Raw genomic sequence first — 17,509 nt, forward strand, 5'->3', positions numbered from 1 at the left:
TCGAGTGCTTCTTTTACTGTGAATGTTTACAATCATGGATAAGAGCAATAAAAGGAATTCACACCTGGGTTCTCAGGGCCTCTGGGTCATCTGCGACACTCTCTCTCTTCATCCCAGGTTTCCAGGCGTTCTCTGACTTCTTGAGCTGAATGTCATCATTGACGGAAACGTTTACAATGATCTTGCGTGGAGGGGGTCGTCGCACGTGTATAAGCTTCAGATAAAGTGTTGTACAGACAGAGTGTCAGTTTAAAATGTAGACAATAACTTGGTGAATCTTATTTATAAATCAAAAGCAAAAAAAAAAATATTTAGCAAAATTAAGCCCATTTGAATGTATAACAGATGTTTTATTTTTTGAGTTTACTTGTATTTTTCACTTTCAGTGATTTTTATTAGATTTTATTTCTTTACAGTAATACTTTGATTTTTTTTTTTTTTTTTTACAGTAAAATAATATTAGAAAAAATAATTTTAATCAACATAAAGGCATTATTAATACTACCATAATATATATTTGATAATATTTGATATATTATTTATAATTCAAATATATCATTTTATTGGGAATTGTAGTAACAGATTTTTTTTTTTTGCATTAATGCAGTAATGAGAATAATGAGTAATGTCATAATGGCCCTAAAAAGTTTCATTTACTTTATGGAAAATTCAATTAATGAATTCTTTCTTTTAATTTTGGGGTGACACATGACCCATATATTATTCTTAGAAGGTTTCTTGATATGGATAGATTCATCAACCAAATTGCTACATGTTTTCCCAAATTGCTCAAATCACAACTTGATAGATTAGGAATTTTTGTGCATGAGAAAACCTTACATTTATATATAACTATTTATTATAACTCACTGGGGCTCCACGTCCTCCTGGCATCTGCCTGCTGAAGTCAGCAAATGCAGGAGTGAAATCCTGGGGAGTGCCTCTGGAAATCAACCTGGGGTCCACAGACCTCAGCGGCAGCTTGTTTTGGTTAATCTGAAACAGAATCATTTCCATAACTTATCCAGCAGGGGACGCAGTAAGAAACAGAGCTGTGACATGAATGAAACACCAGATCCCCCTCCCCTCCTGCGTATGCTGATCTTGGACTAGCTCTACCTATCTGTATCTTTATCACAACCAGTATGAGAGAAACTGCTTTGAGATCAGCCTTTCCTTGCCCTACAGCACTGATGGGCAAACAATATTTACCATGGAGACCAGCTCCATTTGTTATTTATATATCAACAACATGTTCAACGGTTTACGCTCCAGTCATCTTGTGACGAAGGGAACAAGAACAGCCAGAAACAGATGTGAGCGAGTACACATGCAGAGTAAAATCTAGGAACTGAAATGGGAAACTGAAAGTACAGAGTGTATGTTCAGAACAACAGAAACAAGTGTTGTCGGAAACAGTAACTGAGAAAGTATAAACAAATGACAGTGACAGGCTCGCTTGTATCAACAGATTAAACTAAAGTTTAAGACTATGCATCAAATAGGGGCAGAGCATTTATTTTCTATCGTCTTTAGGCTAAATGATGCCTCCTGCCAAGTATGACATAAGCGTAATGCAATTTTAATGGAAACAGGACGTCTAGGGAGTTTCATGGCTGAAGAGTGCAGCTCAGCCGAAGTTTAGAAGTCAGGGAAACATACTTGTATTACTGTACTTTTCATGTTTTAAGCACCACAAGCGGAAAATTATATTTGCAGGTTTTTTTTTTTTTTGCTTTTTTTTTTAGGAAGTAGACAAAGAATGTGCTTTTGACACTTAAAATGATTAGGATCACCCTGTTAAACTGAGTAGTCAGGTTGTGAGGTTTTACATTGTAAAGCTGTCCTTTATGACTGTTGCTTGTCAGACTGTATGAACATGTGAGCCATGTCACACTGTAGAATCTCAGCTGTCATCAATGTCAGACTGTATGCCATTCAAGATGCGTTAAAAGAGACGCACACAAGAAGACTCGTCCAGAGATTTACATCATAAATCCGTGACACGTTTGGTGAATGTGAACTGCATTTACATGCTTGATAGAAATGGTGGCTAGCAAACAAAAACAATCTCTTGCGTTAATTTTGATCATGGCTTTTCTTAAAGAAGAAAACTGGAAAAACAAAAAACAAAGACGTGTGCGTGGAGCAAGAGGTTGTTTGTTCTTGTCTCACTAATTGTGTCATCAGGTTTTGTGCTCCTATTGGTTTTTGATTTGACGTTGTCGTAGGAGACGCCACACTGCAGGACTGTGCATCAAATCTGCCAGAATTCCATTGGAGGTAAAATTTTATCGCAATGGTCATTAATTGGCTTAATAAGCGAACCTGTCAAACTATCGATCAAAGACTACAGATTTTAGCCTAGGATCAGATGAATCTTTTAGGATTATCAAAATTTGTCTCAGACGGCCAAATCGTGGCCAAAATCATACAGTGTGAACCCAGCTTAAAACATGGGTTGAAATTCTTGTCTGCATATTTATGAGGTTAATAACACTGATTGAACATAGGACAAGCGACCAGTGGAAAGTGTTCAAGTTAAACATTTCAACAAAGCATATTTAAGCATGTTTGGTTATGTATATTTATTGAGGCAAGAGTTGCATAGTTTATGATTGGTCGTCTTGCTATAACATTCAAGCATCCCATTGTTTCACATACACTAACTTTCAAAAGTTTGGGGTCAGCAAAATGTTTAAATGTTTTTGAAAGAAGTCTCTTATGCTCACCAAGGCTGCATTCATTTGATCAAAAATCAGTAAAAACAGTTATATTGTGAAATAGTAAATATTATTACAATTTAAAATAACTGTTTTCTAATTTGAATTTGTTAAAATGTAATTTATTCCTGTGCAGTGTCACACGATCCTTCAGAAATCAGCCGCCCAATAATGAGTCAGCATTCTGACGTATAACCTGGAAGCGCTGAACATAACAACAAATGCGAATGACACAGAATGGAAGATATTGTTGAATAAAGTCATTATTTTTGTTCTGTTTTCGCGCACAAAAAGTATTCTCGTCGCTTCATAAAATTAAATTTGAACCACTGCAGTCACGTCGACTGTTTTAGCGATGTCTTTAGTATCTTTCTGGACCTTGAAAGAGGTGATTATATTGCTGTCTATGGACGAGTCGTATACCTCTTGGATTTCGTCAAAAATATCTTAATTTGTGTTTCGAAGATGAACAAAGGTCTTACGGGTGTGGAACGACATGAGGGTGAGTAATTAATGATAGAATTTTCATTTTTGGGTGAACTAACCCTTTAACCTAGTTTAAAAGTAGTCTCAACCAAGGGTTAAAAAAGGCATGTGAAAAGCCTTGAATGTACTTATTAGCTGCCAATATAATACTATTATTTATCAAATGCACTTTGTGTTTTTGTTTACATAGTCCAAGCAGTAAGAATTCCACAAGAAAAATATAAACTCCAACAGTTTTGACAATGTACACAAGAAAACAACCAAAAAAACACCTTGTCTAGCACCACATCACTGATTTGAGGCAGTCCCTCTGGCTTCTGTACACAGGCTGGCATGAACTGAAAGCCCAACAGGAAGTCCCGGTCATACTGTCTCTTTCCATTAGATTGCACAAGACCTGAGGTGGAAAAAGCACAGCAATAGTAGGTCAGATATGTAAACGAGACTAGTTTGTTATGGAATTTAATAAGAATAATAAATTGGAAGCATCAACAAAAATTCTATAAAATTTTAAGTTGTTTTTGATGACACAAACACCACAAAAAAACCTTTAAAAAGCACTCTCTACATTGAAAACTTGACTAGAAATAGCAATTCAGGACAGAGCTGTAAACCAAAGGCTACTGGATATTTAACAAACAGTTCAATATGCCAATCATGTGACCTCCAATGAATAAAAGACTGCTAAATATCTACACTAAAAACAAGACTAAATAATAAGACAGTTCCTGGGCAAAGTCTTACCTTCCTGCATGAGTGGAGTGGGGGAACACATGGACCCCCGGCTGTCCCCGAGTGTAACGCCACTGTCAGTACTCTCCGTCTCCACCCCATTCCTGAATGGCTCTGTTTCAGTCTCGCCGTTCTCCTCTGAGAGGTTCTCCTGGTGCTCAGGCACTGTAAAAGGGCTGCTGTAGGTCCCTAAGGTTAGCTGTGAGACCATCTCATCTTCAGCAGAGCTGTCCTTTGAGGTCTCCTCCTGATGTAGAGCGAAGAAAAGCAGCATTACACAAGGGCCTGGAGGAGTTATGTGAGATGAATGACAGCATAATGGTTTGTGTTATGATAACAATGTTATTATTCTGTCTTACGCTATGTGGTGGGGTTTCGCCAATTTTCCAATTTCCCTTTTCTAAGGACAGGATATTATAACTAACAACAAAACTAAAATAAAAATAAACAGAAAATTCTTCCTTCCATTCTTCTACAAAATATCTTCCTTTGTGTTCAGAAGAACAAAGAAATGTATACAGGTTTGGAACAACTTGAGGGTGAGTAAATGATGACAGAAGTTTCATTTTTGGGTAAACCATCTCTTTTGCACTGATGTCAAACCTCCATGCACACACTCCATCTCACCTCATTCTCCTTCGGCAGTGTTTCCACCATCAGAACTTCTTCATTTGGTTTCTTCCAAGACTTTGGTACAGCAGAAACAGCTTGGGCTATCACAAAAAGGATACACAATTGTTAACTGGTTATTTGAACTTTTTTATTTTGCCTGATATTGACACAAATCAGTACACATACCTGATGGTATGAATTTTTTAGAATTGTTCTGAGTTTGTGATTCTGAAGCATTCTGAGCCTTCGGTTGAACATCGTCTGAGGTCTTGTTTTGCTCTGGCGCCTCAAGGACAACTGACTGCACTAGTGGTGCCAAACCAGGTGGTACAAGGATAGAAGCGTTGCTAGAGGTGCCTGAAGAGGCCTGTATGGTTGGGATCAAGGGCACATGTGCAGCTAGAGAAGGGAGGTGCTTTGCCTGGAGCTCCTCTAAGGCTACTGGAACTTCCTGACCGGACTCCTCCATGGATGACACTCCCTGGGTTGGCAACTGAACCTCACAGGACAATGATATCTTTAGGGCTTCCTGGACCTCAGGCTCTTCATAGCTTGATAAGGGAGTTTGAGACTCCGCAAGGCCATTTACCACTTTGAGGGACAGTGAGGGCGAAGCAGACAATCTGGGAGAAGTTTCAGAAAGAGATTCCTCGCCAGAAATGACCTGATGCGTCTGAGCCTTAGTGGTTGCAGGAGAAATAAATTCTGGTTCTCCTGCGGCAGTGGGTTTAATGCAGCCACTTGAAGGATGGGAGAGAACATCGGAAGCCACCTCTGGAGAAGAAGAGGCTAATAATGGAAGACTTGGGGCTTCTCTTTTCTCTAAAGAGGACTCTGAGGGCCTAGGCCCAGGAGATACAGACTTTATAGGACCAGACTCCATTTTTGGCCTGTCATCTATAAGGTCAAAAGCAAAAAGAGGGTCAAAACATGAATAAAAGAAAATAAGAAGTCCTTTAGGGGACAAATCATATCACAAAAGGGTGTTGTGTGTGGAGTTATACCTAAGCTGGGTTTGCCATCTGTGTACGCAGGACTCTCTGAGAGTCTCTGAGATGGGTTGACATATGTCACTTGTTCTGGGGTCTGACAGTTGCTTGGCTGCTTTGAGGTGAAAGAGAGAAAGAACAATGCAGACACATCAGTCAACCATAGTACAGTCCTGCAGAGCTAGACCTTGTACTATCGGCATAACCTCCAGTCTAACATCTAACTTATTCTTGCCCAGAACCACCTGCACAGACATACAAAGAGTTTGGTTCCAAAACGCTATAAATCCATTTTGATTAATTTGAGTAAAAATATGTTTTCTTTACCAAGAAAGCGGCAAGATGAAAATCACTATTTTCTGTTTCAAACTTTCACATAGCATCTTTTGGTTATAAAAACATTAAACATTCAAATCTAGATTTTGATTTTCAAAGGTTTATTATAAAAACGGATTATTTTTCTCCCAAAATGCAATAAATCCATGACACGTTTTTTTTTTTTTTAAATGCAATTAATCCATCAATATAAAAGTTATTTTTCATATTGAAAATACACAAGTTGATTTACATATATGACAGCCTCTGAACTTTGTCAATACTAATCTTATATACAGGGATCTGACTAAAAATACATTCAGTCGTCGCTCCTAAAATGAATTCAACGAGTCATCTTGTTAATGTTATAAATTAATTATGTCTCCGTTTGTCATTACCGATTAGAGTATCTGGCACCACCGCACGGTTAAAATAAACACATTTGCCGAGTACATTGGTATTAAAAACAGCTTTTAAAAACTGTTCATGATTCAGTTTTGGGGACCGGGACAGAAGTTTGATGCTGTCATGGAACAAGAAACAGTCAGCATTTTTCCTCCTCGAGTGCCTCATTTTCTTAATCTCCCCACATAAATGATTACATTTCGATGACTTCCGTTTCTTCCCCACTGCAGAAACCACCACAGGTTCATCAATGCCATCAAAATTATTCATTTTTCTGTTTTTGTTGATCACAAAGTACAAAGCTGATAAGGAAAACTAGGATGCCGGGGGTATTCAGAGGGCCGCCATTACTGTTTACAGTGTGTGGAATGGTGCGCTGTGATTGGTTGAGCGGACATATCGCATTCTGCAGAGAAGCGAGACTGGCGTTTGTTGCGTTTTAGAAAGAAGGGGAGAAAACATGACGGAAATCGCATTTTGCACAAAATTAATAACTGACTTTTTAATACCGACCAGATACAATACTGATTTTGGCGGAAACTCAATTTTTTAAAAAAAAATGGTGTTTATCGCGTTTTGGAACCAAACTCTTCAAAACTACCCAACAGCAGCTTAATTTCATGTAAGGGGTGGGTAGATATGACAATGATATTTTCCTTGCATAGTATTACCATGATGATACCATGTTTTTTAGACATTTATCTTAGTAATATTATGCATTTTTGGACATGTTACCATGGTAATAGCACATCTGTGGATAAGCACCATGGTAAAGCCATTTTTTGTAAGTAGATATCATGGTACAAAGGTGTTTTGGACATACGGTACTATGGTGATACCATGTTTTTGGACAGGTACCATGGTAATACCATGTTTTTTGGGCACGGTAATCTCATGTTTATTTAAACGGGTACCATAATCGAATGTTTTTTTGGACAGGTAACATGGTATTACCATGTTTTTTTTTTTTTTAGACATAAACCATGCAAGTAACTAGGTGTACCATCTAAATACTATGGTACATATGGTATTCATTTTGTGCCATGGTATGTGTCTATTAATCTATTAGCATCTGATATTATCCATGAACCGCCACAGTACTTTTTTCTGAGGTTCATGGTGCTGGATCGAGAGGGAGTGGAATGTGGCAGCCATTGCTCACACTACCAAAACATTTAGCTGCTTATTGACACACTTTATCGATTTATTTTTTTGTTGTCCACAGACTAAAATATACATAAACATATAATGGTGCAGCCAACAGCCTAACGCTCTCAGTGTGTTCATAGGGATTAGACTGGGGGTAGTCTGTGTGAGCTGGAACTAATCCATGCACACCCTGTGTGCCAGAGAGAGAGAGACAGATAGAGAGAGTGAGAGAGAGAGAGTAGTGGGTGGCTGTACATGTCTGGAAAATAGCATTAGACAGGTGAGCTTAAAACAGCTGAGCCAAGGACCCAATAGACTTGAGTAGTGAGAGCTTAAAGCTGTGCTAATTATTAAAGACGTGTTAAATACTCACATGACGCAGGAACTTATGTTAAAATGCATTAAGAACTGCACTCCACTGAAGTGAATAATTACTTCAAGTGTAAATAACTGAGAAAGAACAAATTCTGCCACCTGATACGTCACTTTCCTTTGAAATTACACATGTAATTTTAGCCTATACTACACCTGCTCCTGTTTGAAGTGATGCCTGTTTCTGGAGGCAAAGAACAATGTGTATTTCTTGCCTGTGGAGGGGTGGGCGTGGAGGACAGATGTCCTGTGGGAGGGGTTGGTGTCGAAGAGGGCCGTCCTGAAGGTGGGGTTAAGGTAGAGGCTGGGTGCCCAGCAGGAGGAGTAGGATTCCGGCTTCCAAACATGATTTCCTCCGTGATGTCCTTACCACCCTGATTGGGGTCTCGAATCCGGATCTGTGAGGACAATGGCGCAAAACAACAAATAATAAATAACTGATAAATAAAGACATTTATAATGACGTGAAAAAAAATGTATCCCAGTTTCCACAAAATATTAAGCGGCAAAAATGTTTTAAACTGTGATACTAATAAGAAATGTTTCATAAGAATATTAGAATGAAGTATCAAATTACTTTTTAAAATATATTAAAACAGAAAACAATATTATCACAATATTATTATTATTATTTTTTTTTTTACTGTATTTAGAGACTTTTTGCGAAAACATTAAAAAGTCTTACAGACCCCAAACTTTTAAATGGTAAAATATATATATATATATATATATATATATATATATATATATATATATTTCAAATTTGTTCAAATGCTTGTAATTTCTTTCTTTGTTCTTTATTTATTTTACTACCAACTGTTTACTTGAAAAATAACTTTACTTAATAAATAAATAAACTATATGACATTGTTTTAATGCAGTCTGTTAATATTTATACGAATATATAACTTAAATTACAGTAGTATGTTCAATGGCACATTTGTTTTTGTTGTGGTTTGGTCTTTAGTACTGAAATATATCACTGGCATTTTTATCCTGAGAGTTCAATTTATGTTTCATAACTTTGTGAATTCAAAATCAATGCTTAGATATGACCTGACATCTTTAATTGGCTTGATGGTACAGATCTAATCTTTCAAAAAGCCATCAAACTCACTGACATAGCAGGATTTTCCAGATCCCATCATTAAAATCCAAACACTAAAGTTTGCAGGAGGATGGGTGAAATTTCTAACTGGCTTCATTCTCACTTTGGCTTGGGATAAAACACCTCGGCTATGCCAACCTTGTCCCAATATGCAACAAAACCATCACATAAGACAGTCTGATCCAAATATGTCAGGAGGTCCACACAAATCAACTTCATTCCCAGACCAATTCAATACTTATTCTTCATCTTGAATTCTGGAAATTTAATAGACTAGCATGACATAATTACACAAAAAGCCAAGGCCAATACCGGGGTAAAACTAAGACTTGATGAATATCTTTTTTAACAGCATTTTCGCATTTAATCTGGGTCTGCCAGCCAGGGCTGTTGGGATTAAATCCAAGCCTTATCAGTCTAAAATGAATTGAAAACTAAGTGGATCCCTTGGCGTTTCTAAAACAAGGTGGAGAGTTTCAGGTACTCACTGGTTTCTTTTCACGCTTGACTGGTGGAGGTGGCAGTTGTGCAGGCACTATGATGGGTGGAGAGGGAGGGTACACTGTCTGGCCGGTGTAATATGGCGGCCCGGCAGCTGTTATTGGAAATAAGAAGGAAGGAAGGAAAAAAAGTGAGTCATGTCGCTGTGTTAGCTGCTTTCGCATGAGATCTAAACAGCTTCGGAGTGAATTGCTTTCTGGAAACGGGGTCATTTCTCAGCTAATCAGACACACACTGAAACTACCTGGAGCTAATATAAACCAGCTGGGTGTGACACAAGCGCACTCACACTGAAGTGTGCTCTACAGAGAGGTCTGTACTTGCCATAAGGAGCGGGGTATTCCCCAGGGCCGGGTCCTGGGTAGAAGGTTCCAGACCCTGGTGGCTGGACGGTATATTGCTGCGGGTGTCCCACGTAAGGTGCACTATGACGATACTGAGAGAAGAGGTGGGGAATTTCATTCAAATATAATATAATATAATATAATAAATGCATAACCATATATTATATTATAAGTTAAATGCCTTAAAATCATGTTTATAGAGTATGTTTGTATATAATCATATATGCATATATTTAATGTTTAAAATGCATTAAAAATATATTAACTGAATGCATTTATTGAATATGTTTGCATAAAAAACATTTTACATTTAATATAAACATTAATGAAATTTTTAAAAAAAAATATATTAAATATGTTTATATTAAATTTGTTAAGAGGTTTATATACAAACAATCCTTAAATTGAATATTGTATATAAATTAATGATAAATTGAAAATTAAAACTCATTTAAAGAATGTTTATATACAAACAAATATCATTTGCATATGTAATTTAAACATATCTATTGAATATGTTTTAAAATGTGTTAATATACTGTGAATATTTGTATATAGGCATTTGAACATTTAATATAAACATTTTAATAAATACTGAATGAAATAAAACATTCATTCATTTTAAATATTCATTTTATATATATATATATGATTAGTATTGTTAAACATCCCATGCTGGTTATTTTATAAATAAATTAAAGAATGAAACAGCCAAATTGGATAAAATTGCATTAAAAACATTTAATGAATTTAAAATTTCCACTTTCCAAATTTCCACTTTCCATTTTTAGGTTTTCATTACAATGGGAAAATACATTATATATATATATATATATATTTATATTTAAATTTTTTTTTTTTTGTGTATACAGTCCATACTTGTGGATATTTATTTCTACTGACTCTTTACCTGGGGAATGTAGTATTGGTGTGTCTGGGTAGGAAAGTGCATGGGTGTCATGGTCATCATGATGGGCTGGTTGGGGGAATAAACCGTAGCCGTGGGGGTCTGTGAGCCTGGCCGAATGGAGGGGCTGTTGGTAGGAAGGGTGGGCCGTGCTGTCTGCATCTGAGTCCTGTGGAGGAACTGTGGAGGAAGTCAAAAAATAAGGGTAAAGGCCCCGATATACTTCAAATGAAATTGAAGAACAAATTGATATGACAGAGAAGAAAAACAGAGAAAGAAACAGAGAAAGAAGAGATTCAAGTCAGTGTTGACATAAGACAGTTCACCTCAGGACATCCTGCTGTGTCTGTCAGGCAGTTTATTCAAATCATAAGGCATCTGAATTTGCAGTTAATTGACAATCTTAAATTCAGACACTGGAACAGCAGTGATCACAAATGCTTGATGAATTATATCAATTCTGCTCATAGAACAGACACAAAGAAACATAAACACACACATATACACACATAGCAGCCTGGAGAAATGAGCAGTATTCTCATTCTCTGCTGTAGCGGGGTGATGGCACAGCTCTGGCACAACGGTTTATTCATCAGGAGAATACTGCATGCCTGCTGGAGGAGTCGTCCCCTCCCCCATCACTTCCTCCCCCGCTTTCCCTCTATTTCTCTCTCTCGCTCACTCCGCACAGCAAATATTACCTCAGCAAACCCAGTCAGTGGGCGCCAGCAACCATGCAGCAGTGGAGTGAGAGGTGACCTCTCTCTCTCTCTCCCTGATTCTACACACACTTATGCAAACACCATATGCAATTTCCGTCATGGGACTGATAAAGTCTAAATGTCTGTCTATATTTGTGGTTGATTTTTCAAAAAGGGAACATTTTTAGTCCCTTAAAACTATTTTAAAGAAAAAAGGGCAGATTATAATACATTTTAAATTTTATTGTGTCTTTTTAATGAATGGATACATCTGCAAAAATGTCTCTATTTTGCCCATACCTAGAGTTTATTATTAATAATTATTATAATAATTTTGTATTTATTGTCTATATAAATAATTAAATATTTTACAATTTTAATAATAAATAAATGTATTATAAAATAATAAATAAAATAATTATTTTATTATTTATAAATTAATAATAACAGTGTATTTATTATTTATTAAATAATATATATTAACAACTAAATATTGTTTATAATATTATTAAATATTTTAATAATAATAGTTATTATTTTTATTATTTTAGAGGAAACTTTTCAGAGAGCACTTTGGCATGCTGAGAGCATGTTTTGCTTTAGCATCCTAATAGTCAGCACAACAGAGAAATTTAATCACTCATTTAAAGGGGACCTATTATGCAAAATTCACTTTTGCATGGCGTTTGGCTATAAATGTGTGTTGGCAGTGTGTGTACACAACCACCCTATAATGATAAAAATCCAAACACTCCTTTTTTTTTTAATCCCCATAAATCATAAGTGTCTCAGAACAAGCCGTTTCCAGATCCCTGGCAATGTGACGTCACATTAGCTACAGGCCCCGCCCACAAATGTTGACAGACACTGCCGTTTTAACATAGAACCGCCCTGAGCGAGTTCACAGCCAGTTTTACAGTACATTGCTGCACTGACGAGAATGTCTCCCAAGTGTTTTAGGTGTTCTGTAGCTGAATGGATTAATCCACATAGCTCTCTCCATTTACTCCCTAAATCTGAGCTGCTGAAGACGAGGTGGATTAATTTTGTTTTCGAAGAAAATGCTCCCTCAACTCTACCGAAATTCGTTTATGTCTGCGTGAATCATTTCACACCAGACTTCTTTGTGAACATATGTCAATACAAAGGGACAATACAAAACAGAGGTTGTGCTAAAACTTTGTTACTCAAGGATAGATCAGTAAACTGTTCGTGATCCAGCTTACAGTCTCCAGAGTGATACTGGATATGGCAGTAATGAAGGTGAGAGCACTTTATTACAGTTCATCGGAGTTGATTTTGATAAAGTTTAGTTGAGTTGATAAAGTTTACCAGTTTATTAAGCACCATCCGAAATGGCATGAGGTCTTTATATATTTGTTTACTGTTAGTTGTAACGAGTGTTTCGGTGTAATTCGCTATGTATGTTGATGATAATGCAAGGGAGAGAGAGAGTTTATGGATAATATTTTAATGCTCACTTGCTCTGTGTTTTATTAAGCTCTTACAGTGATTTTCTAGAGTGAAAACAGACGCTTCATATTTTGTGTGAAGTACAATAAACGTCATAAAACTCATCAGTAAGTCGAATGGGGTCCGGTACAACAGGCTTGTACTAATATAGTGGATAAAAACAAGACGACAATATAAGTTATAACCGTAACTGAACTAAACTATACCTGTTCTATCTCCATGCAGCATATATTCGCAGTTTCTGACATTATAGTGTGTCTGACTGAATCCTGACACCGGAGAATCAGCTCTTGAAGCTCCGCCCTCTTAGGCCGAGCGCAGCAGCTCATTTGCATTTAAAGGGCACACACTGAAACGGCACGTTTTTGCTCAACCCCAAAAAGTGGCAACTTTAACATACGATAAAAAATTATTTGTGGAGTCATTAAAGCTAAAGTCATCAATGAAGCACTTATGCACAAATTCACCACCTTCAACAATTGCTTGTTGTGAACAATGTTCCAGTTATTATGCAGAATCTGCAGGTTTATGCGAAAGCCACAGTGGAGAGATTAAAGAACAATATTTTCTAGAGTCTGCTGCTATTTCTTAGTGTAGTACTTGGTCCCAGGTGTCTGTCACAACAGACAGATGTCTGTTTTAGTAGTCTAGCAACAGTTCCAGTAGAGAACACAGCTGGATGCCATGAGCTAGATGTTGCAATTTCACAATATTTCTTTCTTTTGTCACACACAATATCAAAAATCCATCACACATTAAAGACCTACACTAGTAGGTTGAATAAGCCATGATCAGATGCTTATTCCAGAACATATGATAAACAGTTTGAATAAGCCTCATTTTTCAAGATTATAAGTAGTTTAATGTGCTCTTAATTCAAGTATCACTCATAAACACTGATGAGCCAAAACACTATGACCAATAACAAGTGAAGAAAATATCGTTGATCGTCTCCTAACAAGGCCACATATATTAAGGTCTCAGTAGATTAGATGGTAAGAAAACAATCAGTTATAATCAACGTGTTTCTTTTGAATGCGCACTCGCTTTTTCATCACTTTCACTTTCGGCGGTACTGACCACGCATTTAACAAGATAAGATATTTGTCATTGACACTCAGGATCTTTTGCACACAAAATCCTCAGCCATCGTCCTATCAGTCATCTCTCCTTAAGGCTGATTTATACTTCTGCGTCAAATGTACGCCGGAGCTACGGCGTAGGTTGTGTGTAGCACACGTAGCCTACGGCGTAGCCTGATGTGCAGCTCTTCAAAAATGTAATGACGCGTCAATTCTATGCGGACCGCAAGCGCTGTGATTGGTCTGCTAGAACCTCTCCCTCAGGTCAAAAAACTGGTGTGGAGCAAGCGGAGAAGAGCGAGTGTTTCCAACTTCCATAGGAATGAAAAACGCTCTGTTTCAGGGAACACACGCCTTCAAACTTCAACAAAAGCTGTTGCCTATTTGCCGCCATCACTGCTGAAGCTTCTCTGACCATGTACATGACAAGCTGCTTCTTCTTCGGCTTTTGCCTTGATAGTCAACATGACCACGGACACTGCCTACTAGAGCTGGGTATTGACACAAATTTCAAAATTCGATTCGATTTCGATTCACAAGCTTGCAATTCGATTTCGATTAAATTCAATTTGATTCAATATGATTATTTTGGATATATATAAGGAACAGTACATGGCAAATTTTCTCAAGGAAAAAAAAAATCTCAACTAATGCTGTAAACAATACATGGGAATCAGTTCTACATTACTATAATATTGAAGGTTTAAATTAACTGATTTGTATACAAACACTTAAATTAGTGGAAGTTAAGGAAGTTTTTATAATAATAAAGTTAAATACTAACTTTACAATTATGTAATTGTATTTCTACTCCAATTCGTTTTTGAAATACATTATTTAAATGGTGGCTGTTATAAAAACTTGACAGATTTATTCAAACATGCATTAAATACTGAAGAACATTATAAATTATAACGAATGTGTAATATGGTGCATATTTAGCAAAATGCTATTCTCTAGAGTTCAGTTTTATAGCTGACTAATGAGTTATGGTCACTGAATATGGTTTCTGAGGTAAATGTGACATAACGTGACATTGCTTAAGCTGTCTTTCGCAGTTGAAACACTGATTGAGCTATTTCATGAGACAGGATACGGATTTCGGTAAGTTGTACTGTATCTTTGAACATACCTTTGGGTATTCATTCATGTTTATTTCGCGCCGTAACTGGTATTAAAGCGGAGGAGATGATCAGTTCACGTGCGCTTCGCGTTGTCGACTCTCTTGAACTGAGGTGCTACAGCGATCTGTCAAGCCACATCAAACAGCGCCAAAACAGTAATTTTCTGAATTTTGTAATAAAATGGACAGAATTTGAAATCTGAGACTTTGTTTCATATCAAAAGTAACAAAGCACAAAGCTTATTGCCATTTATTAGATGGATAAGCGCTACAATGTTCTATTCATTCATCAACTGAAAACAGACTAGACTAATCGATTCTTGGGATTTAAGAATCGATATCAGTTCGTAAAAATGAGAATCGATTAAAATCGAGAAATCGATATTTTTTTACCCAGCCCTACTGCCTACTAGCGGTCTGCATGCATGTTGACACGGACAATGACGCAGAAGTATAAATGAAAACAGACGCATAGCCTATGGCGCAGAGGCTCGGGCGTAGGTCCGACACAGAAGTGTAAATCAGCCTTTATTCTCTTCACGTGACTACTGCTGCACTGTGCTACAACTCTGAAGCTTGTGCTGTATGGAGCAGAGAAGACGCTTTCAGTTTATAATTGTAGCGTCCATTGTCCAACTGATCTAAATGGTTTTTATTTCTATAAAATAGCAAAACGACAGTGGGGACAGGGCAAATAATGTAATCAGTGTACAGCCGAACACAGTGTAACACTGGTAACACCGACTACCAGAGCAAGCCTACCAGCAACAGAATGTTGGGCGGCGCAAAAGTCTCATCGATGCACGAAGGCAACAAAGGCTATCTCATCTGGTCTGAGCCAAAAGACAGTCTACTGTGGCACAAGTGAAGTCAAACAAAATTTTAATGATGGTTATGAGAGGAATGTGTCACAACACAGTGCATCACACTGCTGCGTAGCCGCATGATAATGGTGTTCCCTGGTGGAAGTGGTCCCTTTCAGCAGGATATTGCATCCTGCCGCATTGCACACATTGCTCAGGGATGGTTTGAAGAACATGATAAGTTCATAGTGTTGCCTTGGCCTACAAATTCCCAAGATCTCAATCCAATTGAATATCTGTGTGATGTGCTGGACCAACAAGTTTGATCCACAGCGGCTCCACCTCACAGCCTTGAAGGATCTACCACAGGAAACCTTAAGGGGTCTTGTAGAGTTCATGCCTCAGAGGGTTGGCGCTGTTCTCCCTTACGTTGTGTTTACACAAGACGTGAGCGGCACAATGTGACACAACAAAAGCAAATAGAACCCATTATAACCCACTATTTCTGATGTACTTCAAGCTATTTGCAACTTTGCAAATGTCACGTCCGGTGTAGAAACGATGTTACACAACATCTATCCTAACTGTACGGCTCAGGTACAGCCAAAAACATTAACAACATGGCTCAGAATAACCCAGGACTACCATTAAACAAGCCTCAGAGAGATTTCCCGAAGCCAAAAGTGTGTGTAGAAACAAGAACAATAAAACCAGTGGACGGCCCATGACGGTTGGCTGAAAAATGATTTAACACCACAGAACTGATCCGCTAGTGCCTGAAAACCGAGCGGAGATTATGCGTAACTGTCTCTGCTCACCACAGTGGCAATAAACATGCTGTTGAGCGTTGTTGTGCTCTTTGGAGAGGACACAATCATTTATGTGGCTATCAAAAAGATCAGAAAGAACCGGACAAGTTAAGTTAAATACACAGAGAATAAAAGACTATGTGCACTGACCCAAATTGGGTTTCACTATGTACCCTATAAAATAATGTGGTTAAGGGACTGGACTGGCATGCTTTGGTGTAAATGGATACACTATGTGTGACATCATGTAATAGGGTGGCATGTTTACAACAGTAGCTGAAATAAAGCTTAAGAGGAACAGCTCTCATTTAAATTTACGGCATATGATGCCAGGGCCCTCTGTTTGCATAAGGAACTAGGGAAAATACAAATTCAGCAAAAAATAAGCAGAGAAGCCAAGTAAAGACACTGATGATGCCTGAACAAATGCTCAGAAAAGGATGTGAGATAGTTATATCACAATCATCCCAAAAGTTTGTGAGAGGAACTGAACTTTACAAAGCTTAAACTTACCGTAAAAAGCACCACTAGTCAGTGTTAAGGCACACCAAGGACAATAACTATAACAATAATGATGATAACGATGTAGTTCTAAAAATTGTGCTAAATATAAAACAGAATCCACACCACAACTATAACAATAACAGCACAAAGAAACAATATTGTTGGAATCACTGTCAGAACAATTGTTTTCCAGCTGATGAACAATACAGTTATCGTTCTTGGTTTGAACGGGCCTTTATTATTGTTGACGAAAACTAAAAAAATCTATGTGAAAAAACGATAAAAAATAAAAATAAAAACGAACAAAAATGTATTTTAATTTTTTAAACCGAACATATTGTAAAGCTTTTAAATTGTATTTCCTGCCTAAA

The 17,509-nt window shown here is 37.3% G+C and overlaps 1 protein-coding gene across 5 annotated transcripts in view; it reads right to left on the bottom strand.

Annotated features, from left to right (window-relative positions):
* Positions 1–17,509, bottom strand: part of eif4g3a (eukaryotic translation initiation factor 4 gamma, 3a) — a 64,613-nt gene that overhangs the window by 18,830 nt on the left and 28,274 nt on the right. For 2 of the 5 annotated variants that reach the window (XM_051913506.1, XM_051913511.1), the window contains exons 6-16: positions 10,647–10,823; positions 9,717–9,828; positions 9,380–9,486; positions 7,999–8,190; positions 5,558–5,657; positions 4,740–5,450; positions 4,569–4,654; positions 3,954–4,188; positions 3,482–3,606; positions 871–996; positions 65–214 (exon numbers count right to left, since the gene is read on the bottom strand). In XM_051913506.1, coding sequence (XP_051769466.1) covers positions 65–214; positions 871–996; positions 3,482–3,606; positions 3,954–4,188; positions 4,569–4,654; positions 4,740–5,450; positions 5,558–5,657; positions 7,999–8,190; positions 9,380–9,486; positions 9,717–9,828; positions 10,647–10,823 — 2,121 coding nt within the window. The remainder of the gene's footprint in view (positions 1–64; positions 215–870; positions 997–3,481; positions 3,607–3,953; positions 4,189–4,568; positions 4,655–4,739; positions 5,451–5,557; positions 5,658–7,998; positions 8,191–9,379; positions 9,487–9,716; positions 9,829–10,646; positions 10,824–17,509) is intronic. The other 3 variants (XM_051913510.1, XM_051913509.1, XM_051913507.1) reach the window with 3 other exon arrangements.

Source organism: Ctenopharyngodon idella, chromosome 11 (assembly GCF_019924925.1).
Source record: "Ctenopharyngodon idella isolate HZGC_01 chromosome 11, HZGC01, whole genome shotgun sequence".
NCBI classification, from domain to species: Eukaryota; Metazoa; Chordata; class Actinopteri; order Cypriniformes; family Xenocyprididae; genus Ctenopharyngodon; species Ctenopharyngodon idella.